This window comes from Cryptomeria japonica, chromosome 10 (assembly GCF_030272615.1).
Source record: "Cryptomeria japonica chromosome 10, Sugi_1.0, whole genome shotgun sequence".
Lineage (NCBI taxonomy): Eukaryota > Viridiplantae > Streptophyta > Pinopsida > Cupressales > Cupressaceae > Cryptomeria > Cryptomeria japonica.
The window spans coordinates 265,716,757-265,739,998 of record NC_081414.1 but is presented as its reverse complement, the minus strand read 5'-3'; the positions used below and the strand labels follow the sequence as shown (position 1 = coordinate 265,739,998).

Genomic DNA, 23,242 nt, shown 5'->3' with positions numbered 1-23,242 from the left:
TCCCCCTCATCTGAAGAAAATAGAAGCTATCTTGAAGACATTCAGGCTTTGATTTCAAAGAGGAGCAAGGTGTTTGAGACTTCACCCTTGGGTAGGCCGCCTGAGCGTGGTACTGAACATAGCATTGAGTTGGAAGAAGGTACTAAGCCAATCATGACTACTGCTTACCGTTACCCAAAGAAGCAGAAGGACGAGATTGAGAAAGCCATTAAGGAGCTTCTAGACATGGGTTACATTAGGCCAAGCAAGAGCCCCTTTGCTTCGTCTATTGTATTGGTGAAGAAGAAGGATGGGACCATCCGTATGTGCATGGATTACCGAGCCTTAAATCAGAAAACCATCAAGAATCGATACCCCATTCCGCGGATTGATGAGCTGCATGGTGCTGTGTACTTCTCCAAGATAGACCTCAGATCGGGCTACCCTCAAATCAGAATGAGGGCTTCTGATGTTGAGAAGACTGCTTTCAGATGCCACTTTGGGCATTTCAAATTTCTAGTCATGCCTTTTGGTTTGACTAATGCTCCAACCACATTTCAGTCTTGCATGAACAAGATCTTTCAGAAGCAATTGAGGAAGTTTGTGCTCATATTCTTTGATGACATTCTCATCTTCAGCAAGTCTTGGAAGGAGCACTTACAACACTTAAATGAAATTCTTATCATTCTGGAGTCTGAATCATTGTTTGCCAAAGAATCTAAGTGAGAGTTTGGAATGAGGGAGTTGCTCTACTTGGGGCACATCATCAGTGCAAAGGGGGTGAAGGTGGATCCTAAAAAGATTAGAGCTATCCTTGATTGGCCACCACTTGAGAACATAACTCATTCGAAAGGATTCTTAGGTCTATGCGGTTTTTACAGAAGGTTTGTGAAGGGTTATTCTCAGTTGGCTGCCCCCCTCACAGATCTCACTAAGAAAGGAGCCTTTGAGTGGTCTGCAAAGGTACAAATAGTGTTTGATCAGTTTAAGGAAATCATGAGCTCATGCCCAGTTTTGGCCTTACCAAATTTCACCAAGCCTTTTGAACTGCAATGTGATGTGTCAGGAGAAGGTGTTGGTGCGGTTCTTATGCAAGACAAGCATCCTATTGTCTTTGAAAGTAGAAAGCTGAGAGGGTCTGAAAGGCTATATTCAATCTATGACAAGAAGATGCTTGGCATAATGCATGCCCTTGCGAAATTTAGGTAGTATCATAAAAGTCTTAAGCATTTCATGCACCAGAAATATTTGAATGAAAGGCAGCAGAAGTGGGTTAGTAAGCTTCAGGGTTATGACTTCGACATCGAGTATGTGAAAGGGAAGAACAACATAGTGGCAGATGCCTTTTCACGGAGACCCCATCTAAACTCTATATGTGAGCTCACTGTTGATTGGAGGGACCTATTGCTTGCTGATTATGCCAAAAATCAGTTTGCAACCAGCATTGTTGAAGGCACTTTTCATGGTGAAAAGTACAGTTTGGTTGATGGATTGATTTTGTATAAGGGAAGGATCCTTCTTCTACCTAGATCTAAGCTGAAGAAGGTATTGTAGACTTTTCACGACATTCCTCTTGCTGGCCACCAAGGTTTGTTCAAGATTTACAAGCAGATCCGAGAGAGATTCTCTTGGAAAGGGTTGAAGAGAGATGTCTTGAAGTACATTAGGGAATGCCATACTTGTCAGAAGAACAAGGATGAACACATAACACCCGCTGGTTTATTGCAACCATTGCCAATTCCCTGTCAAAAATGGGAAAGTGTCTCTATGGATTTCATCATTGGGTTGCCAAAGGCTAGTGGGAAGGATTGTATCTATGTAGTGATGGATAGATTGACAAAATTTGCTCATTTTTTTGCCATCACTAGCTCATTTGCAACAGCCCAGGTTGCTGATTTGTTCTTCTGTGAGGTGTTTAGGCTACATGGGCTGCCTAAAAATATTGTGGGTGATAGGGACAGCAAGTTCCTAAGCTCCTTCTGGGAAGAGATTTTTCAGATTATGTGGTATTGTGCTCACCCCAAGCACGAGTTACCATCCCCAGATAGATGGACAAACAGAGATAGTAAATAAGTGGTTGGAGGGTTACTTGAGGAACTACGTTTCAGAGCAGCAGAAGGCATCGGTAAGATGGCTACATCTTGGTGAATACTGCTACAATTCCACTTATCACATGTCCATTAGGATGTCACCTTTCATGGCACTTTATGGTTATGAGGCCCCTAGTTTTGCTGATTTGGTGTTTGGTGATAGCAGAGTACCTCAAGTTAGGGATATGGTTCAGCAGTGTCAGGATATTCTGAAGGCATTGAAGGAGAACCTCCAGATTGCACATAATCAACAAAAGTTGTATGTTGATTAGCAACGTATTGAGCGCTCATTTGAGGTTGATGATATGGTCTACCTGAGACTTGAGCCCTTCAAACAGTCTACTCTCAAGAAGAGTGGAGCGGAAAAACTCAAGCCACGTTTTTATGGACCATTCAGGGTCATCAGGAGAGTGGGAGTTGTGGCTTACGAGTTCGAGTTACTTGTGAGTAGCCGAGTACATAATGTCTTTCACATGTCATGCCTCAAAAAGGCGCTTGGGCACAATGTGATAGCCTCTTCTTATTTGCCTCCTTTGGATGAAGAGAGAGAATTGGTGCTAGTTCCTGAGGACATCCTTGATGTTAGGGAACGATTGTTGAGGAGTACCTTCCGAGAGTATTTGGTTAAGTGGAAGGACTTCCTGGTGGAGGATGCTACATGGGAGAATGAGGAGGTTTTACAACATCCTGGCTTGCGATTGCTTGGGGACAAGCAATTTTGGGAATGGCGGATTGTAATGTCCTCTTCCTTGTGATGATGCATTCAATGGTCCATTGGCGTATTTCGGAGACCCGTAGGCTATGTGGAAGGGTGAATTAGCATTTCCATGTTTTTTGGAGTTCCGACCAAGCTTGTCAGGGATGGATTGTGAACTTACTATTTTTAGTAAGTTAGGGTTTGCCCGTCGGGATGGTGCAGAGTTGCTAAGCTCACCAAGCTCTTTCTCCGGTTTCGAAGATCACGATTTTCAGAGCATTATTTTATGACTTACTATTTTTAGTAAGTGGCAGTTTCGACATTCTATTTTTGGCAGTCCTAGAATTGGTCTTGATCCAGCTCCGTTCAGTGATCCTCATTGCTCAACGTCATCCAGATTTTGTTGATAATCAGTACTGGAGTTATAAGCGATTTAATTAAATATTATTCCTTATCCTAAGGTTATTATTTAATTATTTTATTACTGATTGATGTTATGGGGAATTGTGCAAAAAGTGTTATTTTTCCTAAGTCTTACCTAGGCGAATTATTTAATGGTTATAAGGAGACTTTATTTTTATATACTTCAAAGTTATATCATGCCAAAATTGTGGACCCTCCTCCTAGGCACGATTTTTGGACTTGGGAAGTGGGCGCCATTCTTGGGTCCACCACATGAAATGAAATGTAGTTTGAATGAGGGGAATTTGGAGGCAATTTCATTTGAATTCAAGACTTGAAAATCTATATAAACAGGTGACTGGCTTCTCATTTGGTTATTCAGAGAAAATATATCATTATGTTGTCTGAATGACTCCAGACTTCTTCGAGGGTGAATACCTCCTAGATCTTTCGTTCTGGTTTTGAGTGTGAGACATCACTCCTAGTTGTGGTTCGAAGTTGTGACCTATTTGGTGATTTTTTGGTGTGTTAGTGAAGAGTTGTGTGCTACTGCGTTTTTTTGGTGTTGCTGGTGTGTGTTGGCTGGAAGTGTATTTTGCTCATAGCTATCTGCGTGTTGAGTGCATCGTTTTGGGTGAGGGCTCATTGGAAGCGTATCGGAGAAACAATAATTCTCCTACATTGGTGTGGCATTTGGAGAACTCTCCAATTTATAGTTGCAAATCGAAATATTCATCCAAAACGCCATTTCCAGAATTGCCTTGGGTTGCGTGCATCATAGTTGCTGCTCTCCAATCGTAGTTTCAAGGTATTGATCTGATTGTTTATGTTAAATGCTTCATTTGCATTTGGGTTGGCATGATTCCATTAAGTTTTGAGAGAGTTACAAGCATTCTAGTGGTTTTTGGGATGGCTGGTTCTGCGTTTCATTTGTCTCTGATTTTAGAACAGCAAGTAGTGTTTGTGATGAGAGTGTGTTATTGAATTCTTGAGATATGTACTTCATTCTATCTTCTCTCACATCTCTATCTTTGTAAGAATTGCTTTGGTAGTATTGACCAATTCATTCTATGTTGCATTTCCCGTTGAACAAGTGGAAGAGGATGGCTTAGCGGCTTGTATGTTTTGTAATTCAACTTTGTCCTCCCACTAAGCAAGTGGTTGAGTGATATTGTCCTCTTGCTGAAATATGTGGTTGAGTGATAGTTTTATGTAAAAGTCCTCTCGTTGCATAAGCGGTAGAGTGATTTGGTTTTGCTATGCTCTTGTTACCTTGGCTGGTTTACCACCAAGTTCTTGTTCTTCATCTCGCTGAAAAGTGGAAGGGGCTGGCTTGCCGCCCAGTATTGTATTTGCATTTTAATTTCCAGCGGATTAGTGAGGTAACGAACCCCTTATCACTGTATGCTCTCACCTTCCCACATTGGGGTCTTGGTGATCAAAAAGTGGAAGGGTTACTTTTAGTAGTATTGGGATTATATTTCCTAACTTCAACGGGTGAATTGTAATATTTGTTGTGCTCAAAAACCAAAAAAATTAGTGGGAATATTACTGTTTGGAATTCCAAACGTCTCTTGAATGGCTAACTCTGAAAGATTAGCTAGAACCTTTCCATTAGGTGCAATGATCTCTCTTGATTGTACATTGTAGTGAATAGCACACTCGACTATCATCTCAACACACTCCTTAGCTGGAGGAAATCCAGCTGCCTGAACGATGCCATTTCTCATCATCAGACAAGCAATGGGCGTTAGGAGGTGTCTGTTTAGTCCTAAATGTATGGTTGGTGAAGAAACAAATAACACAGTATTTCCCACGCGTACCAAATATTCATGTAACAGAACAATTGCACATCACAACATAAATGACAATGATACTAATTAGACCAGAAGAATTATATCCTTATTCCAGTGTCCAGAAATGTCCATACATAATCTCCCCTGTCGAGGTTCCAACCAAACAATATAAAAACCCGACGGTTGGTCAAGTTGCCAATCGTCACCAACTCCCAACTACCCGACGGGAACCTCTCGACGACAACATACTGATGGACTTGAAAAGCATTGAGAGGGGGGGTGAATCAGTGACTCCAAAACACACACTATTTTGAATACTAATCTATACATGTTCTTAACCAAGTGGTTAAACAAAATACATGCTATCCAAAATGAAATAACAGTATCCACAAAAAGTAGAACATCCACCATAACACAAGTGTTTATATGTGGAAAACCCAAATAGGTAAAAACCACGGTGAGATGGAACTCACAAGTTAACTATCTGCAGTAATAGAAAATTGACCGGTTAAGGCCTTACAAAGAGCTCTGCTAGGAGCGAATCTTGTTAGAGATTCCAAGCTTGATTAGAAGCTTATACCCTGTTAGGAGTAACCTCGCTGGAGGATTTGAGAATCCAAACTAATGGATCACCTTGTTAGAGGATTTGTACAATGAAGCTTGTTAGAGCTTACCTGGTTAAGGGATTTGCACCCGTTGTAATGATTAGAAAACGACAAGAGTAGCTTGATTTGTTTTGAGTAGCATAGGACTTGCTTGATCAGATCCTTCTAAGTATATTCAATTTTGCTCTGCATCTTAACATTTATCACTTCTTAACAAAAGCTTTTTCATTCTTTTCACATAACAACTCTCTATCTTCTACTTGACTCAAAAGACAGTTCACTACAATGTCTTAAATAGACATACAATCCTTATGTCGGCCATAGGAACACAATTTCCTAGGTGTAGTGAATCTAGATATATAATCATAACACATCATAAAAATGATCGCCAACTCATCACAAAAATAGATACCGGTTAGAGCAGTTTAATACCCGTTGAAAATTAACTGTTGTTATGGAATCTTCACTAGATCTTCTTCTTCATCTTCATTCTGATTCTGATGCCGATTTGGTGTTATCTCAGGTTATCTCATAGGTACATACCGGTCGACACAAAGTACCGGTTTAGAGATAAACCTTAAACATACAGGCTAGAAGTTTAAACCAATTGAAGTTACACCAGTAGTTAGTGTTGTCACATATGTGTGTGAGAGTGTTTCATCAATGACAATAAGTGATGAATACATTACAATCATCATCAAGCCAACACATACAACATAACACACTTAATAAATATTATTCTTACTAACATACGTTATTTACCCCTAACATTAGCCCCCCCAAAAACATAGTCGTCTTTCAGACGACTAAGACAATAAGAGCTGAAATATAAAACATAAACTAGGACCGAGAAGAGGGAGGAGGCGTCCTTGTAGTGGTCGGAGAAGAAAGTTGTTGTCCGGTGTGAAGTCTTAGGTTTTTTTTTGCCAACAGCTGCCGTTCCCGTGCCTTCTTTACCATGTGGGCAGCTTCCAACAGTTTCTTATCTTTTTGCTCCATTTGTGAGGTATCGTACTGACACCTCACATCCCATGCCTCATCTTTCTCCTCTGGTACCGTAATGGCACCTGGCGTACTAGTACATGTTGGCACCGTACCAGTTCCCGTCGTACCAGCACATGTTGGCACCATACAAGTACATGTTGGCATAGTACCAGTTCTTGCTGGCATCGTACCAGTTCCTGTTGGCACACTACGAGTTCTTGTTGGCATCGTACCAGTACCAGTTCTTGTTGGTACTGTACATGTACTTGATGGAGCCGTACCAGTACTTGTTGGAGCCGCACTAGTACCTGCTAGTAATGTACCAGTTCTTGTCGTACTATTTCCTACTGGTACAGTACCAGTTCCTACTAGCACCGTACCAGTACACGGTGGAACCATACCAGTACTTGCTGGTGTTGCACCAGTACCTGTTGGAGTCGTACAAGTACTTGTTGGAGCCGTACCAGTACATGCTGAAGTTGTACAAGTACCTTTTGGAATCGTACAAGTACCTACTGACACTGTACCAGTACCTGTTGATGTTTTACCAGTGCCTACTGGTACTGTACCAATGGCTTTCGTACCAGAACCTGGATATGCCGTACCAATTCCTTGCTCGACCATTATGTGTTTTCCTAGTACGGCGTCCCCTGCCACTGTTTGGTCTACCGTACTAGTACCCTCTGTGGTTTCTGACGCAAGTATTGGTTTCTGTGGTAATGATACCCACCGCTGCGCTGGTGGTTCCCCTTCATTGATTTTTTGGAACATCACCCCTACTGGTCATACGTCCCCCACAGGGCTGGCCACCGTAAGTGCTTCCTGTGGTACCAAGTGTGCCGAAGATAATTTGGAAGGTGTGAACTTTACCCTCGTACTCTTCCATTGTGCTTGTAACCTTCCGTGTTGATCCTCCTCTTCCTCCTCTTCTTGCTGTTGTGACTCTGCTTCCCCTTCATCCTTCGCAACTGTGTGAGTTGCCATATGAAACCCCTCATCACCACTTTCCTACTCCTTAGTCTCTTTTGCCTCCTCAGAATCCTCTGCGCTGCTGGCATCTTTGACCTCTACGGACGTGTCCAACTTTCTTCTCCTTTTGGTTGGTTGCACGGTGTCACCTAGTGTGTCCAGTTGAGTATAGTAGTACATGGTAGGTTTATTCGGTTCCACCTGTCCGCGCGGTTCGAAGGTTCCCCACATTTCTGGTGGTACTTGCAGGCGCATGGCATTCAGGAATAGGTTGATAGCATGATGGTACATGTAGAATGTCTTGTGTTCCAGCTTGAAAAAAACATGAATTCGTTCTGCCAGAAGTTGTCATTCCGGCCTGGTACCAGTGATCGTCGTACCGGTACTTGAATCTGTCGTACTAGCACTTGGTGTACCAATATTTGCTAGTACCGTACCAATTCTTGTTGGAATCGTATCAGTTCCTATTGGAATAATACCAATACCTGCTGGTACTGTACTAGTGCTCGTCGTACCAGTACCTGAACATGTACTAGTACCAATTCCCTATACGGGAACCTCGTTTTTCCCTGGTGCGGCCTCCTTTGCCATTGTCTGGTCTGCCATATTGGTACAGACCATTGGACCAACTGCTGCCTCTACACCGTATAGATTAACTCGTACACTTCCGCTCCTTGGTCGTACAACCTCTTCAACCTGTGCCAACTCTTCACTCAGCTCCACATGGATGGCACAAATCTTTGCATAGATACCCTCAAACATTTTATACAATTGCTCCCTACGTGTACGAACGCCGCGACGAAGGGGATTGTACAGATCCTGCATGTACAATATGTCTATTTTCTGATCGTACAGTCTTTCTCCTTTATCTACTGGTAGTCGTATAAGATTGTACGACTTAGTTTCTTGTGGGTGCAATGTTCCGCTGTACGGTATTCCTCCCCTTGCAGGTCATACACCGTACGAGCTATGCTAGTCTCCCTTCTTTGTCGACCATAAGCCGTATAGATAACTCAAACACTACCAGTCTCCCTTCTTTGTTGACCGTACGTCGTATAGATAACTCAAACACTCCCTCGATTGGTGTACGTCGTACGAGTGATCCAGTACGGGGTTCCTGTCATCCTCTACGAGTATCACCTGTGGGTCCTCGTCCTTGCCTAGATTGATTTTTTTCACATTCCTTTCCTCGTACTTGATGGGTTTGTCTTGTTCAAACTGGTGGGATGGTGTGTCATCCACCCGTGCCATTCCCTCCTAGTACCTACCGTACTCCGAGGGAAATGACTTCTCTTCCATACCGCCACTTGATTCCCCAATCTCGCATATTTGCAGCATGTGGCACTTCGGGTGGAAGACCTCGTAGTCCTCCATCTGCCAATGGAAGAGTCCAGCCAACGAACTAGTTCCATCTACAGAGCATCCATCCAGTTCTAGCACTCCTTCGTTGGGTTCCTTCCCTCCTCTGTCTCCTTTGGAACCCCACTCCCATCTATTTGAGTCATCCGAGTTAGAGTCAGACGACACGAGCTCTTCATTGACTGACTGATTCCTCAGGTCAATCACATACTTATGGCCTTCACTTTTGATTGAGAGTGTATTCTTCTTCCAGTTATGATTGGCTCTAGCCATGATCAGCCACCCCCTTCCCAGGAGGGCGTCGTACGCTTTTCTTTCCAGTGGAATGACTACGAAATCCATAATGAATTGTTGTGTCTCGATCACCATCTTTTGTGCCATGAGTGTACCGAGAGGTTTGATACCGTGTTGTTCTACACCAACGAGATGGAATGTTGGTGGCCAGAGAGTAGGCTTGCCAAGGCTTCTCCATGTTTCCTTCGGTAGTACGTTGACTCCAGACCCGCCATCCACAATGGTGTTTGTGAGCTTTTGTCCCATTATGTCCATCTCCACCACGACAGGTTTCCGTCCAATGCTTACTGTGAGTAGCATAGGGTCCATGGCGTCCGTACCATGTTCCTTCATCGGAGCCATACTATGTGGTTCTGTCATCGTTCGGTGTTCCTGGCCGATGGTGGTGTCACCGACTGCATTCATCAGGGCCATCCTCAACTGTGGCATGGTTTGTAGAAGGTCGGATACCCGTACGGGTATTGTGGTCTGTAACATCTGCTTAATGATAGTTTTCTCTGGTCCTGACTGGAGTGGTGTATTGGCAGTCGGGTGCGAGGCCCTCTGTTCTTCTGCCATCGCCTGCTCGATATCTGCCCTGGCTTCCTGTAGTCTTTCCTTCTCCGTGCGAGGATCAGGGTACAAGGCTCTTTTGTTTTATCTTGTGATTGCCAATACGCCTTCCCTCGGTCCTTCCACCTCCAGCATATTCACCCCTTTTTGCCTTGGACAGTCTATGTCCTCATGATTCCTTGGATTGCACCATTTGCATAGCAAACTTCCTGCGTCACCCCCGTTTTGACATTCCCGTGCAAAGTGACCCCATTTGTTGCACTTTCTGCATTGAAACATGGGTCGTCCCTTCGCGTCGTATTGAATTCTACTCCTTGGCGTGTTATTATTGGACATGTTACCCTGCCGATTGTTCCTGTACCCTCCAGGAGAGGCGTCAGAGTTTGCTGTCGGCTTCAGAGGTGTCGTTGGCAGTGTGACTTGGTCAGGTTGGGCGTAGAGCACTTGTGTGCTCCGTGTTTTCAAGTTGTACGGACATTCTTTAATGGAATGTCCCATTACTTGGCAGATGCCACATAAGGCTTTGCGGGGACAATTCCCCTTAGTGTGTCCTTCCGTCTTGCAGTCGGTGCACCATAGCTCCTTTCCTTCCTTGCCACCTTCTTTGGCAACCTTTAGTTCTTTCATCATTCTTGTCATATCCCTTCGGAGTGCTTGCACGGTTTTGGACTCCCCATTATTGTCTTCATCCGTACTATCACCATCGCTCACCTGGTGCTTCCCTCGGGATGTCTTATTTTTGCTTTCAATATCCATCGCACGGTTGTACGCTTCATCATATGAGGGCGGGGGGACCACCTTCATCTTTCGTCTAAGGGATGGTACCGATCCTTCAACGAACCATCTCTTCTTGAGACCATCAGTCGACTGGTTCTCCATTTTATTGAGTAGTTCCCTAAGCCTTATGTTATATGCGCGTACACTCTCATTTTTTCCTTGTTTAGTGTTGTAAATCTCTGCCACAATTTCGTTGTCATCGTGTAGGAGTTTGAACTCTTCCTCCAAGGCCTTTTTCAGATTGCTCCAGGATGTTTTATGCTGGGCATCGAGGTCTGTATGCCAGTCAATGGCTATTCCTCGCAGAGTGGCTGGGAATGCGTTCAACTAGTAGTCCCAGTCGTCCTGGCCATTTGATTCCCAGATGGTCACGCATGTCTTACAATGCCGTACAGGGTCCTCTGACCCGTCGCCCATGAATTTTGGGAGTTTTTGCTTCTTCGGGGTGTGTGCCATTGTTCTTTTCTGGATGGTTTTATGCAGTGCTTGTAAATGGCTATATGCCGGGAAGGTATTATGTGTCCGGGAGGTACTGTACACTCCTGGTCTAGTTGGGCCCCTGTCAGTCGGGCTTTGGTCAACTTCACTTCTATAGTCCTTCCTTCTCGGGGTTTCCGGATCTGACCCTCCTATTTTGATGCCCTCTGACAAGGACAAATTTTTAATGCCAGATAATGTTGCTTCAAAAATAGTGGCGATTTCCTCGTGTAGGTCTCGTATCGCCTCTCCTTGTTCAAAATATTCCGACAGGGTGCTTTGCGACTTGGTTCTGAAGTCCTCTTCAGTTGACGTCGATTGTGAGGCCTGGTCGGCAAGATCTTCCTCCGCTATGTTTGGAAGTGGCAGGTTCTTGGCAACCTCGGCCAACTCCTTCCACGTACACGGTTTTTGCCTCTCGACTCCGACTCCGACTCACACTCCGATTTCTGTTGTGTTTCTCCGAAATCTTCGAGTCGGCAACCTCCCTTAGTTGTTGTCTCCTTTTGGCCTGTTCTTTAATGCGAAGAGATCTCCGTATAGTTCCCTCGTTTACTCCTTCGGTGGTAGTGGTAAGCCTGTCTTTGTTTGGCCGTAGGGGCATCAAGTGCCAGAGGTACGATGCCGACTAGCCTCCCTCTCCTCTTCCTCCCTACGACTCCGCTCCTCGTACCGTCGGAGGAGTTGTTGCTGCCGAAGTTCCTTTGCCGTCTCCTCCCTTCGGTCTTGGAGTGCAATTAGATTTCTTGCGAGTAACCTTGGAATACTTTCGAGCAAGTCAAAGACGGGGGTGCTGACGGTGAGTTCACCACGTACTGTGCCTTCCGAGACGGCTCTCTCCTGGGCCTCTCGCTGTACGTACTGCGTGACCGACACGTCCCACAACTCCACCAAGTCTGTCATCAACAGATCCTCTCGGTCTTCTTCCACGATACTCTCTTCGTGCGTGTCGCTGTCCACGACAATTAACTGTTGGTTAAATGGCCGACCCATTAATTGCTTCCGCCTGCTGCCATAGTTATCTCCAGGTTCGTTTAGGCAACGACGCCAAAATGTTTAGTCCTAAATGTATGGTTGGTGAAGAAACAGATAACACAATATTTCCCACACGTACCAAATATTCATGTAACAGAACAATCGCACATCACAACATAAATGACAATGATACTAATTAGACCAGAAGAATTTTATCCTTATTCCAGTGTCCAGAAATGTCCATACATAATCTCCCCTGCCGAGGTTCCAACCAAACAATATAAAGACCTGACGGTTGGTCAAGTTGCCAACCGTCACCAACTCCCAACTACCCGACGGGAACCTCTCGACGACAACATACAACATAACACACTTAATAAATATTATTTTTACTAACATACGTTATTTACCCCTAACAATGTCCATCTGAATTCTTCCATATCTACATGCCCAAGGTCAGTGTCTGTGGCATTCTTCCATTTAGATTTGATCTTAGATTTTGGCTAGACTCCCTTACTGGCAAACTTCATTGGTACTTTTCTGGAAGGTGTTTCTTTGGTGGTCATCAACCTGCAAAACACATGAAAATTCAATATTATTTTTAAGGATTTAATTCTGATTTTTTATCCTTTTTCTTGGAATTTTCACTTTTGGCCTGTTAAAAGGCTAAATTTTTGCGAAAAAGCAGACTGAAAGTGAAGAATTTAGTTAAGAAATTGATAAAATTTGAGAGCAATAAGACAGGATAATAGAAGAATTTAGTCAATTTCAGATTTTGTGTCTTAGAAATTGATCTTTGTGACTGAAATTCACCTTCAATTCTGAAAATCTGTCCTAAAATAAAAAAACAACACTTAATTTCTTGACTTCCAATACTTAGAAGAATTTTACTTCAAAATTTCTCGTCAAGAAATCAATTTTCACAAAATTTGAGAGAAAACTCCTCAATTGTTCTCTAAATTCTCAACCTGAATAATGAATTTGAAATTGATTGGTTGAAAATATATAGAGTTTAAGGTTTTTAAACTTAGAAGCTTCTTCTTTGTGTTTTTGGTTTTTTGTTTTCTAATTTTTTATTATTTTTTTGTGTTTTAATATTTTAAATTTTTCCAAAATGGAAAGTTTTATTTCTCTCTCAAAATTCCATCCTTAGCTAAGGAATCTTCTGGAACTTTCTTTTAAATTGAATTTTCTGGATTTTTTTGAAAATATTTTCTGTGTTGAAATTACTTTTTCTTTTGAAAATAATTCAAGTGTTGGAAAATATTAAAAAAAATATTCATGTGTCAAATTTTATCTTCCAACCTGTTCGTTGAATGACCCTTGATTTCATTTTGTAGTTTTTGTCAAAATTATTTTTTTCTTCTAGCCATTTTTCTTTCTTTGTCATGGCAAGTTGATTGTCTTTGCATCCAAGTCATGGCCGAATTTTTTTCATGCCTAGCTTAGGCAGCTTCACATATTCCATTTATGCCTAGGTCGAATGTTGAAGGTCTAAGTCTTACTTGAGCAAATTTCCAAGATGTTTGGACAATCTTCTTTGGGAAATTTTAATTTTCCTTTGGGCAAATTCTTCATGTTTTCATCCTATCATGTCTAGGCGAACTTTGAACTTCATAGGCTAAGGCAAACCTTGCTTAGTCTTTGCCACCTTCATTACTTTACTTGGGCGGACTTTGTGCTTTCTTTGACATGCCAAACTTTCCCTAGGCAGGGCAGACTTGGAAGGTCATTGGACATGTATGCTTAGGCGTCTTTGTTTTTCTTTATTCCTTTGATGGACTTGGAGTCTTCTTTGCCATTCCAAATTTTCCTTTGTTTGACTTTTCAATGTTTGCTTGTCTCCTTAGGCTGGGCGGAGTTCATGTCTACTTTGACATTGTCTTTGTCTTGTGCTTTTCTAGCTAGACTAACTTGGATAGGCTTTGCTTTGGATGTGCTTAACCTTAGGTCGAAGTTTACTTAACCTTAGCCACCTTCCTTAAACTGCAGATCGGAGTTTAGTGTTTGATTGCCAACCTTCTCTTTGTGCTTGCTTGAATTGGCAAATTTTGACATAGTCTTTTGCCAAGGTGGAGTTAGAAGACCATTGGACATGCTTCATATTTTGCTTTCTTATGTTATGCGAACCTTGCTTGGCTTTATTCCTTTGGCGGACTTGGACAACCTTCTTCCAAACTTGTTTTGCTTTTCCAAGGGTGGACTTGGAAGAATATGTGCCATGTTTGCTTGGCCAAGATAGGGCAGAGTTGGCATGGTGCTTGCCATGTCGGACTTGGCATGTGCTTGGTCATTGTTTTATTTTGCTCTCTTTTAATTCGATCCTTGCCATAGATTTATTTCTTCCCTTCAACTTTGCCTTAACCTCAAGTAGGAGTTTGATTTACCATTGCCATGAGTTAGTTGACTGAAGGTAGGAGTTTAGCATGTGTCAGACAACTTCACTTGTGCATGAGGCGGACTTTGAAGATGCTTGGACATGTATGCTTGGAAGGAATTCATCTTCTCTTTGTCATGCCAACTTGGAAGACTCCATACCAAGGCGGACTTTGAATAGTGTTAGCCATTTTAGACAAGGCAGACCTTGATGTGTCTTGGACATGCTTCCATTTCATGCTACCTTTGCCATCCTTCTTGACCTTGGCGGACTTGGAAGTCTATGTGCCATTCTTGAATGTGCTTAGGCCAATTTCGGGTTTTAAAGGACAATTTACAAGTTGAAAAGACTTGTACTTTCAAACACTTGCATTCACCTCAAAAGGACCCCCACTTGACTTGTAACTTGATATTTTAAACAATGAACTCACTTGTAATCAGGTCTTAAAAGCCCGATTACAAGTAAATTCATTTACTTGCAATGAGTTTACTTGTAATGACATCTAAAAGTTCCCCAACTTGCAGTGACTGCTCTGAAACCCGAAATTGAAGAAAAACCCAACTTTAAGACGATGAAAATTGACAAAAACGGAGGTGAAGGACTTGGATTCATCAATGGATTCCTAAGCGATGGAAAAATGCCTTGGAGAACATGTCTAGAGCCTTAAAATCTCAAATATCAAGCAAAAATCTGTTGGGTTGTCCCAATTTGTGCAAGTTCAAAAATTAGGACAACAATTTTGTGTGTTCATCCATTGCCATTGAATTTTACATATGAACTTGGACAAGTAGATGATTACAAATGGGATTGTCAAGCCTATATTAAGCGAGACACCTCATTGTGCTATTAAGTTTGTTGTAATTGTGTTGTGCAAGAGCGGAAGTTGCATTGTGCAAACAATAGAATTTTGTAAGACATCATAAGAGTACGGTTTTGAGGTGCCAATTTACTTTGAAGTTAGTGAGCTTTATATGTGATTGTAGCAGCTACATGGAGAGCTAAAGGGTCATTGGGATAGTGATGCTTCCTTGTAAAATGTTTTGGTCATTTTCGATAAAGTGCAACTCGGATTCTCTAGGTTTGTGTAATGTCTTGTCATGTCCCCTCCTGGATCGTTATATATATATACGGAGAGAAAGGGAGAGACCCTAAATGAAGAAATTATTATTATTAATTAATATAATAATTACCAATGAATGATTATTTAAATTTCATTAATTAAATATTATTTATGATTTAAATATTATATATTATCAACATAATTTATATATTTAATAATAAATAATAATACAATTAAAATACAACGAGGATATAAATAATACAATTAAAGAGGATATTATATATTAGCAATACGTATGACAATCATATATAATATCATATATAGTGGCATGCAGAGTTTAATAGTAATATTAATACATGGATATTAATATAAAATATTAATAGTAATATTTATAGAGAACAATACGTATAACAGTCATATATAATATCATATATAGTGGTGCCTTTACAGCCATTAGATAGACTAATAATTAGTGTCTAGGCAATGGTAGTGTTAATAAATATAATAGATAATATTATTTGATTCATATATGTTTTCGCTTATCAATGAATATAACTTAATTGTAGCAATTAAATTATTAATTAATAAATGTTTATTTATTAATTTAATATATTTAATTCGAATATGAAATAAATGTAACAATTATTATTAATTAATTAATCAATGTTTATTTAATATTATTATCAATTAATTAATATTCATTTATTAATATCTGAAACTATTGATTAATATTTATTAATGAAATGATAATAATCAATACATCAATTGTGAAAAGGCATAGAGTCAATGATTAAGATTAATATCAACGATCATAATTGTGAAACAAAAAGATCATACGTCTCCATCTAAAAGAATAACGGAGCACCAAAGTAATCACTTTATAGAACAAAGATTAATTAGAAGGTAATAAAGAAAGAAAAGGCACGTTACATTAAAAAGTCACAACCTTTCTATGAAAGGTTATATGAAGGATATAAAACGGAGAAGAATAATTAGAGGCTGGGGGAGAAGGAAGGTTATATTAGATTTACTTTTGAAACAAGCAGCCAACGGTAAGGGGGAGACAGAAGGTTATATTAGATTTACTTATGAAACAAGCAGCCAACGGTAAGGGGGGAGAAAGGAGGAAGGACTGCTATGTGGTGGGAGAACAGTTCTGGAGGCTATGGCAGCTGGTAAGTAAGGAGGGAATATATTATTTTATATGTTAATAAATATGAAGGGTAGACATGTTATTACATAGGTAAATGAATATAAATTAAATACTTAATACATATGTTAGTGAACATAGTGATGAACAATTTTAATACATATGTTAGTAGATGTAGTAATGAACAGTTAGGTATTATTTATGTTAATGAATATGAATGATGAACACGATTATTACATATGTGGATGAATATAAAATAAATACTTTAGTACATAGATTAGTGAATATAGTAATGAACGGTTTATTACATATGTTAGTGAATATAGTAATGAACAAATTAATACATATGTAATGAATGCTTTTTCTTAGATGTTAATAAATGTATAAACATGAGTAATAAATATGTATCAATGAATAGTAGGAATATATGTTAAGAAATAAATGTGAATATTAGATAATGAGCATTTTTATGAATATATGTTAGGGAATACATGTTAAATCAGGAATATGTAAATGTGGATTATGGAATGGAAAATAGTAATAAAATGCAAAGGAATGTATTATAAATGTAATCACATGAGGGAGGCTATAGGGAGGAAACTCTCTTAGCCTAAGGGAGGGATTATGATAATCCCTAGGGCAGTATATACTGAACATTGATATGCATATGTATGGCTTGGTTGATTAAGTTCAACCAAGAAGAGATGGATCTGACCGGTCCCCTTTGAGGACTTGGATGATGGGATGCATCACCCAAGGCAAGGAATGACATAGGGTCTTCCTTGGATGGCTTGGGTGTAAGAGGTTACACCCAAGACAGGAATCGAATTAACCTTCGATTTCCTGGAGGGCTTGGATGTAAGAAATTACATTCAAGACAGGAGTTGAAATTCACCTTCGATTTCTTGGAGGGCTTGGAACCAAGATGGGTTCCAAGAAGGCGAGCTTCATGGCCGCCTAAGAACATATCGTCATATGGCTTCCGTATCCTTTTTATTAGATAAAAATTATGATCATGTTAATTAAGTACTTTTAAGTTAGATTGCAATTTAGATTACTTCTATATATATATGTCTGTTATATTCTAACAAATTGTTTTGCAGGCCAAAGATCCCAAACTAGTAGGGACATTACATGTCTACTTGTGTATTAGACTTTGTTGTAATCAGTGAAGGCTTAATTTTGGGAATCAATAAGAAGTTGTCTATGCCACAAAGTGAATGTGTTATTTGCATTGCCATGTGTATGTTTGAAATTTAAGTAGGATTGTTCATTAGACTTGTTAGGTCTTGCATGTTTTCATGCTCCCATCTAATTTCCCATCATATAATTGATTTTAGAAAATATTCATGGGTTTGTAATGTTTATTAGGTTTCTTTAGTCATCATAATCATAATCATAACTGTTAATGATAATGTAGCTATGGTCATATTCCTTCAGGCCGACATAGTCAATACAAATGTCTCATTGGCCTATCGGCCTTAGACATTCACGTGAATCAATTTATTAAATGTAAACAATATTTTATGATGTCCGATAATCACCTAAGTTGTGCGATCTCTTAACTATATGCAAAATAAATATAATATATATATTTATTAAGGGGGCCGACTTTTGGGAAAGTACGCCACCCTTAATGAAAGGATACGTTGCCTTAAAGGAGCCGACTCTTCATGGAGAGTCACCTTGCATGGGTATAAAGGAAGATAGACTTCTCCTTAGTACATTCAAATTACACAACACAAGTAGATCGAATTACATATCAAGTGCATCGATTCATCGAAAGCAGTTTGCATACACCTTCAGGAGATCGGATTCTCATCTACAACATTCAGACAGGCGAATTCATCAAGGAGATCAACACATATATAGTAAATTAGCACTATTAATATAGTTGCAGATCGGCCTTGTTGGCGGCCTCATATCTGGCTGTGTGATAGCCATATTGTATTCATTTACTTCAATACATATAAGAGATCTATAGCTGGGTTTTTCACCTTCAAGTTGGAAGGTTTTCCTAGGGTACATGCTGTGTATTATTGTTTGAGTTGTCTAATATCTGCTATGTTCTAAATCTGATCACTAGTTTAACAATAACCATCATTGTGGCCTAAGTACACAAGTTGAAAAGCCAAAAGTTTTTTTTAAAGTGTGAGAGTTGCCAAGGGTTTCCATCTTGTAGAATGCCCAATTTGGTATCTCCATTTTAAGTTTCAAGGACATTGGGCTAACGGTGAAGAGGTGATTGCTTTGTGGAAGTTTTCTCTTGTACATGATATTCAAATTTTGTGGAATTTAAAGCTTATTTAGGATATGTCCTTCCACCCCTCTAATCTTCACTTAGACTTCCTCTTGAAACTTCAATCCTTTCATTTATATCCAGTGCCTTCAATTTTTCCGCCAATATCTCCTTTTGCAGAACTTCTATCCAATTAAGGGATCTATCCACTATACCCCACAATTTTCGCAATGTCCACTATACCCCACAATTTTTTGAATTTCCACTATACCCCAAAATTTTTGCGTTATCCACTATACCCTAGAATTTTCGCAATATCAACTATGCTCGAAAATATTCACAATATTCACTATTCCCCAGAATTTCTGCAATATCCATTATGCCCTAGAATTTCTGCCAAGATCTTGATATAACATAGGTTTCCAAAAAACTTTAGAAAAGTGTATTTGACTAGATTAGAAGATGTCACAAATGTCTCCAATTTTACAGCAAAAAATGAACTGTGGTATGTTGTTGCTAACAGAGACTCCAAGTTCTCGTGGGAAGTTGCATTGTTCATTAGACCTGTTGTGACCTTTTTCACACATCGCCCCATTGCAAATGGGGACCCCTTCTTTTTGCTTTGTAGTTTAGTTGTTTGCTAGGGTTTTAAGTGTCTAATAGTAGTTTTGAGTTCTTGTAGCAAATTTGATTTTTAGGGATGAGATCAAGTCATCAGTCCTAGTCTAGAATTCATGAGTAAGTATCAGCACTGAGTTTTAAGGGCAAGTTTGTGGAGAGTGCAAAATGTTGTCATAGAGAAAGAAAAGTTGTCAATGTTGCAAAATGTTGTCATAGTTGTTAGAAATGCAAAAGTTGTTAGGAAAGTTGACAGGATAATTGAAGTTTTGAAAATGCCAACTTTTGGTCGAAGTTAAAAAAAATCAAGGATGTGATGCGTAGACAAGGGAATTACTTGGATATTAACAATATCAAGTAATAAGGAAGTTTTAAAAAAAAAAAAAAAAATCCTTGCCTAAATGAGGAAATTCAAAATTGAGAACTCAAGGCCTAAGGATCAACTATGAAAATGCTAAAATCATTGATTCAATCCTTAGCACATTTGGAAATTTCCTTAAGCAGAGTATTCATTTTGCTCATTTGTCCTTGGACATGTCTAACTTACGCCCATGATTTGCTCATTTGTCCTTGGACATGTGTCATTTGTGCCCAAGTGTTGTCCTTGTTAGGTTTGGATTAGCACCCAACTTTTATTTCTTGTGTCCTTGGACACCTATCATTTGCGCCTAGCATTTTTGATCTAACAATACAATGTTATTTAGTCCTTCGTGTCATCTCACTTGCACGCAAGGGTTTGTCTATCTTAACATGGAATTGCATTAAATTTTAGTCCTTGGGGACCCTTAATTACTGCCCAGCACATGAGGATTAGTCCCTTGTTACATTGAAATGCAGTTATCTCATTGTTCCTTAGCACTTCTAAAAGCCGACCTGCATCAATCCTTTGGCACCAAAAATCATCAGTTTCATATAATTTACTTGTAATGTGATTGGATGATTAAGAGAGTTGTAGGGACCAAATGTAATTGAGATTTACGTATGGTAGAACATCCCAAGACATAATGCCTACGAAGAGATGCAAAGAATGTGGTTAAGAGTTGGGACGCATATTTAATTTTCTTTTACTAGAATCCATTCATATTTTCTTATTAAAAGAAATGTAGCACATGAATAAGAAAATATTATACATGATAGTTGAAGTTAAGTGCACTAAAGTGAGTGCAAAGTTTAAGTAAACTAGTTTTAAATTTTTTTTAATACGTTTCATTCTAAGCAATTCACGCACTTCATATATTGTTTTTAATTGCTCTAGTATGAAATGTTTTGACCTTGTATGGAATCTCATGAATGAACACAGCCATCCAATCTTCCTACAGCTTCGACTAGTGTTCAGCATTTGTTATATTTTTAAATTTTTTGTATTTGAAATGATGTATACTTAACATTAAGTACAATATAAGCTATAAAACTTAAAAGATGCTGAAAGATGCTGTAACAGATGCCTGGTAAACATGTATTCCTAAAAGGTATCACAAGTTAAAATGGATTCAAGTTTGTTTTTGGAGAAGAAATATTTTATCTTAACCATTTTATCTTTGTTATTTGTGAGACAGCTAATATAACCTTTCATTATGTGCTTAATAAATAAATGTATGCTCTATACATCTACTCGCAAGTTTTCTACTTAGTTACTTAACAAGTATTTTTGGGAATATTATATTAATTTTATCTATATCAGGTCTTAATACTTAAGATGATATAACATTCAATATTTTATCACACTTTTTTAGAATACACTGATATTTTTCTCTTAGCATCGAGTATAGAGAGTAAATAGTACAATGTTTTACTTGAGCACGTTATTATTAGCAGTATGTAATTCTATTTTTATTTAATAATTTGTAAAACATGTACTAAGACATTAAACATAAGAAGTAGCCTGTGAATTGAATTGATGTTACTCATTTACTTAAATGGGTTATTACATATCTATTAATTGTGTATTATATTGTATAGAGCAGACAAGTTGCAAGAATATGGATTCAAACCAATTTCATGTCTTCTTGATTAACAGAATTCACAGAAAAAGACCCTTTTATTTTTATTTTTATTTAGAATAATATTTGATGCTTTTTATACACAGGTCGAGCAGAAGCTCTTCTTCTTGCTACATATGGTAGGGAGGTGATGAAAACGTCTAGTAGATGATTAGAGTCATTGACAATATACGTGAAGTCATTTTAATTACTAAATTGTTTTTCATATAGCAATCAAGGGAATAGAAATTTCCATGATGTTGGTACTACTTCTTGAATCAATATTTGGGAGAGTATTAGGATTGGAAAGAAATTAGTTAAGTTCTCTAATGATTAATAGGATGTTTAAGAAAATATAATTATTGATGTCATCCACAAATATGTTTGTTAATTTATTCTAAAAATATAAGTTTGAATAGGTCTTAAATGAGGATTGAATTTTTTTCCAAAATGTTTATTGTGCTCTACTTTAGAATGGAATCTACTCTTCAATATTTTGTTGCAACTTTATTTCATTAATTGAGGTTGACAAGCCAATATACAAGGTATTGGCAAAGTGTAAATCATAGTGCCTTTTGTGAGACTAATTAAACTAGGTGGAGATATTCAAAGCATTGCACAATATTATATATGTTGAATTCTACTATCATTGATAGTATAATTAATGGTTGTTATAATCATTGAACCACCTATTTGGGTTGATATTCTTTTCTTTGCTTTTTTAAAATAGCAATTTATATTATTCTTTTATGCATTGCGTGATTTTAGATTATATAATAGATTTGTAAATGTTTTATTTTTCTAATATATAGTTGAATCAAGTTTTGGTTCAATAATGTCTATCATATAAATTTATAGATTGATTCTACATAATTTTTTTGATTTTACATAATTTATAGATTGATGCTCAAAAATTTCTAACACAATCAAATCCAGAAATTGCATACAAGATTTGAATGGATTGTGGAAATCTTATATCTTTGATAATTTATTTGCATAGAACAAATCAATGTACAAATATCATCATAAAATGTATATTAGAATTCTAGTGAAATTTCAAAGCTTAACACCCATTTTAGGGAAGACCATGATATACATGCTAACACATGAACATGTGCATGCATAAACACAACTACACACACCAAATTTATATAGGTGGGTTATCTTACACATGTCTTTGTGCCCATGCTTGCCCATATATATTAACATTTGTGTACTTGCATGAGTTTGCAATGTGCACTTTAATCCCAATTGGAACCTTCACCCTTTACATTTGCAATGCCACACATGAGCATTATGCATGGACTTGCACAAACCCACATGCAACTCCACAAGTGCACCATGCATCTTTGCCCACTTTTGTAGGTTCACTTACGCTTCCACATTTATGATTATGTATACAACCTTGGCACATGGCCAAGCACACACCCATTTGCACACATGTTTTTGTTTTAAAAATGGGTTGGCTTATAATAATATTGACATTTTAGGTCGACACATTTGCATTTGCCAGAAGATGATGACAAATGTAAACACCTCAAATTGCTTCTCTTTTGAGTAAGTTATGTATTGAATTGTGAAATGTTATGTTTATTAATTCTTGAGAGGAATGAGAGGGAGATAAGAGATGTATTCTCGTGGCTTTTCTTCATAAGTTAAAAAAAAATAAATTTAATATCCATTTTCTCTAAAAGTAGTCGAGTGAGACAAGTGATGCCTATTCAGTAAATGTATACTTTTCTTTTCTCCCTTCTTTGTGTATGAGTGAACATAGATTTAACAAACATCGTTTACTTGTTATACTTTTCTTGAAAGGGGCTAATTTATGAAATGCGTTTCTTAATGTGCTTTTCTCCAATTTGA

The 23,242-nt window shown here is 38.7% G+C and overlaps 1 protein-coding gene across 4 annotated transcripts in view; it reads left to right on the top strand.

Moving 5' to 3' along the window:
- LOC131039133 (Holliday junction resolvase MOC1, chloroplastic) overlaps positions 1-22,059 on the top strand; it is a 155,318-nt gene extending 133,259 nt beyond the window's left edge. For all 4 annotated transcript variants that reach the window (XM_057971791.2, XM_057971794.2, XM_057971792.2 and 1 more), the window contains one exon: positions 21,487-22,059. In XM_057971791.2, the coding sequence (XP_057827774.1) occupies positions 21,487-21,551 (65 nt within the window). In that variant the 3' untranslated portion in view covers positions 21,552-22,059. The remainder of the gene's footprint in view (positions 1-21,486) is intronic.
- Positions 22,060-23,242: the final 1,183 nt, after the last annotated feature.